Source organism: Priapulus caudatus, unplaced genomic scaffold, assembly GCF_000485595.1.
Source record: "Priapulus caudatus unplaced genomic scaffold, Priapulus_caudatus-5.0.1 Scaffold1605, whole genome shotgun sequence".
Classification (NCBI taxonomy): Eukaryota; Metazoa; Priapulida; class Priapulimorpha; order Priapulimorphida; family Priapulidae; genus Priapulus; species Priapulus caudatus.
This window is the reverse complement of record NW_014578666.1, coordinates 53260-57757: the sequence shown is the minus strand read 5'-3', so window position 1 is coordinate 57757 and position 4498 is coordinate 53260. Positions and strand designations below refer to the sequence as shown.

The 4498-nt window shown below is 48.5% G+C and overlaps 1 protein-coding gene across 1 annotated transcript in view; it reads left to right on the top strand.

The window, feature by feature from the left end:
* The window catches only part of LOC106817136, a gene marked incomplete at its 5' end in the record, with an annotated part of 3380 nt that extends 2017 nt beyond the window's left edge, over nt 1-1363 (top strand). The window contains 2 exons of the mRNA XM_014821783.1: nt 524-693; nt 1122-1363. Of these exons, the coding sequence (XP_014677269.1) occupies nt 524-693; nt 1122-1363 (412 nt within the window). The remainder of the gene's footprint in view (nt 1-523; nt 694-1121) is intronic.
* Nucleotides 1364-4498: the final 3135 nt, after the last annotated feature.

The following is a 4498-nucleotide window of genomic DNA, read 5'->3' as shown; positions in this document are numbered from 1 at the left end:
TAACCCTAACCCTAACCCTAACCCTGAGCCCAGAAGCAAGGAAAGCACTCTTGAGTGTCAAGTCTGTATCTGCAAGAATTCTGCTAGCCAATTTTGAGAGCCATCCAATAACAACAGTTATCTCGGCTTATTCTCCAACAAGTGCAGCGACGGAGGAAGAAATTGAGACATTCTACTCGGACCTGAGTAGCACAATAAGCGCTGTGCCTGCCCATAACTTTCTCCTTATCCTGGGCGATTTTAACGGACGTCTGGGCAGGGACGAGGTGTTATTCTCATGCCACGAGAAGTCTAACAGAAATGGAGAGTATCTTCTTGATTTATTGGAAGAGCATGTCCTAATAGCTTGCAATACTTAGTACCAGAAGGCACCCAAGAAGTTATGGACTTGGATCTCTCCACCAGATACTAACGGTGTTAAACACAGACAGCAAATCGACTTCATCGCCAGACGAAAATGGCGTAACAGCATTCTGGATTGCCAAACTTACAACACATTGGCAAGTGTGAGTTCTGACCACAGGGTTGTGTCGGTTAAAGTGCGTCTAAGTCTCAGAGCACTGAAGAAGAGCGCGTCGAAGAAAGTTAGTTATAACTGGAAGGCTCTCGAGAATAACTTAGAACTGCAGGATAGATACGAGGTGGCAATCAGAAATAGATTCCAGCTTCTTTGCGAGGACATCGATCAAACAGGTACCTCTCGGTATGCACGCTTTATAGAAGCTAATAACGAAGCGGCTAAGGAGGTGCTGACTCCTCTAACAAAGAAAAGGAAGGACATACTTTTTTCTGCAGACCCACGAGTAGCTGACGGGCGCCGGGACGTAGACGAGGCCTACAATTCGTTTACTGCATGTGATAGGCGAGATGGTGATGCTTACATTCACGCAAAGGAAAAGCTGTCTAGAACTTACGATGAGGTCCTGGCAGAAGATCTCGCTAAGAAAGTAGAGCAGGCTGAAGCATGTTGCGCTAGTAACCAGCATTCAGCGAGCTGGAAACTAGTCAGGGAGATTGCCGTGGACCGTTTACATTACCCCATCCAAATTGATGGCAAAACTGCAGATGACAGGGTCATCTCATGGTACTGTCACAAAATCTGCTTGGCAACCCCCCGACAGTGCAGGATGTAGATGAGGAGATTGAACCTGTCTTCCTTGATCTTCCTATCGATGACGGTCCTTTTCCACTTAATGAGTATCATCAGGCCAAACAATCTTTGAAAGCCGGGAAAAGCTGTGGAGAAGATGGTGTTGTTCCCGACGTTCTGAGGTGGGTGGACATTGATGACCTAGTTTTGAGCATTACTAATAATAGGGCGCATGAGAATCGTGAGATTCCTGAGCAATGGTTCATCTCCTGAACATAATTCCCATACCAAAAGCTGGCGATCTCAAAAACAGGGACAACTACAGGATAATTAGCTTGAGCTCAGTGGTTGCGAAAGTTTACAACAGAATGATTCTGAATAGGATTAGACCACCTTTAGACCCTATTTTAAGACTCAACCAGAATGGATTTAAAGAAGGAAGGTCAACAACTGCACAAGTGCTTGCGTTACGACGTCTCATTGAGGGCGCAAAAAAGAAGAACTTGCCCGCAGTCTTAACGTTTGTTGACTTCAGAAAGGCCTTTGATTCATTACAGAAGCAAGCTCATGAAAATTCAGCTGGCCATATGGCAATACACCTAAAATAGCTGCATCAATAAGCGATATGTACGCTAAAACCTCGGCAAAATCTACTCACGCGACGCGAACAGACATGCTTAATTTTATAGAAGTAGCGTGTCTCTAAGGTGACACCTTAGCCCCGTACTGTTTGTGATAGCCCTTGGACGTATGCTTTACGCAAGCATAAATGGCCGCGAGGAAGAGCTCGGGTTACTATCTACCCAAGAACGCGAGGCAGGCGAGGTCGGCTCTGTCATGATAACGGCATCTGGACTGGGCGCCGATGACGATTATTTCACTATCAAGGTGACTCGTGAACAAGCCTTCAAGAATCTGCTATGTGTGTGGCAGACTCAATGCAGCCAAAACTTGGACTATTCCTTCGAATTACTTAAAAAGACCGAGGGATAGAAGGGTATAGTACCCTTAAAAACATCCCGATAACGTAGAGGCTGATACTCTCAGATGGAAAAATATTAGCTGTCAGATGAGTTCAATACTTAGGCTCGTATATCAGCCTCGTCAGGTAAAGATATTGGCGTGAGAAAGGCCCAGGCTTGGCGTGCGCTCCAACAAGCTGAACAACATCGGCCTAGTTGAGCAACCACAAAAGCGTAATTCCTGGTCCAGTAGAATCAATCAATTCCACCTAGCGGAGCGACGCTAGACATTAAACTACGAGACGAGACCAGACTTATAATGCTACACGAGTATTGCTCGCGAAAAGACGTTGATAATTCAACCTGGCAGGCGATCGTGTTTCCGACAGAGGTGATTAATCGGGCGAACTATCCACCCTCTCCTCTAAGATACGATCGGAGAAGATTGCGTTTTGGCGCGGGCTCTTCGCCTTCTCCTCGCCCTCCTCGCTCCTCTCTCTCTCTCTCTCTCTCTTCTCTCTCTCTCTCTCTCTCTGCTCTCTCGCTCCTCTCTCTCTTTTTTTCTCTCTCTGACGATGATGGCTCAAGCTATTGCTTCGCTTTTATTAAACTTTAATAGATTCGCGCTTTCAGTTTAATAGACGCTCGTCATATCGTGAAACGAGCGCGATTAAACCACGGGTATATATATTTTTTAATCGGTGTCGTGTCGTCGTCTCGTCAGCTGCGGCGTCGGCCCATAAAAGTTACAGCCGCGCCAGTGAGTGTAAGTGCTTTCGTGCCTTCACACAGACGGATCTATATCTTCCACATCATTTATATCTACGCCTCGGCTGCTTCGTCTCGACTTTCTGCTTCGACAGACAAATTAGGAGATGCGATAGAGAAAAGAGAGAGAGACGCAGAGGACCCGAAGAGAGAGATGTCAGGAGACGAGACGGAGATGAGCATCCGAGAGAAGAGAGAGAGAGAAAGAGAGAAGTAAAGAGAAAGATCAAGTCAAGTCGGATAACCTGTGTGTAACATGTAGCAAATGTAATCTGTATGTATACTATAAGTATGTAGGCAAATGACCCCTCGCACGTGTGTGCACATGCGTGCGCGCGTGCGAGCGTGAACATACGCGTGCGCGTGCGTGCGTGCATATGCCCGCGTGCGTGTGCATTTAATTCAAATCATTCGTCCACAGCCCTTATATTTTAATAGCAGCAGCAGCAAACACCGCCGGCGCAGAAAATATTACGACGTAGCATCGCGGTGAGAATCCATCGACAATTACACGTAACAAATCCGCTATGTATTTATCGCAGCGTCTCTCGGCGCGTCGGCAGACAGGTGCGCGGGAACCCTGAGCGAGCCATCTAACCAGCTTAAACGTCCTGTGAACGTACGAGCGCGCTATCCATCACCTCACGTTCATTCTCCCAAACAACATGCCAGTGCGTGCGTGCGTGTGTGTGTGTGTGCGGGTGCTGCGTGCGCTCGTTTGCTGCCGCTGCGTGGCAGTCTGCCTGGTACCAAATCTGCAGCCTAACATACATGGATGATGAATGGATGGATGATGGTATGGACTGGAATGGATGGATGGCATGGACGGACGGACGCCCCAACGAAACGAACGGACGGACGGACGCGAACGGACGGACGTGCGGATGGATGGAGGATGATGGCATGCGATGGATGCGATGCGTATGGATGACGGACGGGTACGACGGGACGCGACGGACGACGGGCGATAGATGTATGGATGGATGCGCATGGATGGATGGATTGATGGATGCGTTCATGGATGGATGGATGGAGGATGGATGGATGGATGCGATGGTTAATGGATGGTGGTATGGAGGGATGATGGATGGTGGAACTGGAATGGATGGATGATGGATGATGGATGGATGGATGGATGAGAGCATGATGGAATGCGATGGATGCGATGCGATGGGAATGGATGATGGATGGATGGAGGATGGATGGATGATGGATGGTAATGGATGGATGGATGCCCGATGCGCATGCGATGGATGCGCATGGATGATGGAATGGAATGAGGATGCGATGATGCTATGGATGGATAGCATTGCATGCGATGGATGGATGGATAAACTGTCTTTACTGTATGCAATACAACCCTCCCTTCCTACCTTCCTGCCCTGCCTAGCCTGCCTCCTGCCAACCGGCCTGCCAAGCCAGCCCCTTGCCTGCCCTGTTCTTCGCTGCCTGCCTGCCTGCCTGCCTGCCTGCTCCTGCTGCCAGCATTAGTCTTCTGCAGAGTACCACCATAGATTGGCTTGCTGCTCGTGTAGTATACGCCGACAGTGTAAGGCATGTGTGAGTGTTATCACAGACGATAAGAGGCAAGAAGGCGGCTGTCGCTGCTTTATACGGCGAATTAGCGAATTGGATAGGATAAGAAAGAACGCAGAGAAAAGGATAGAGACGAAGGAAG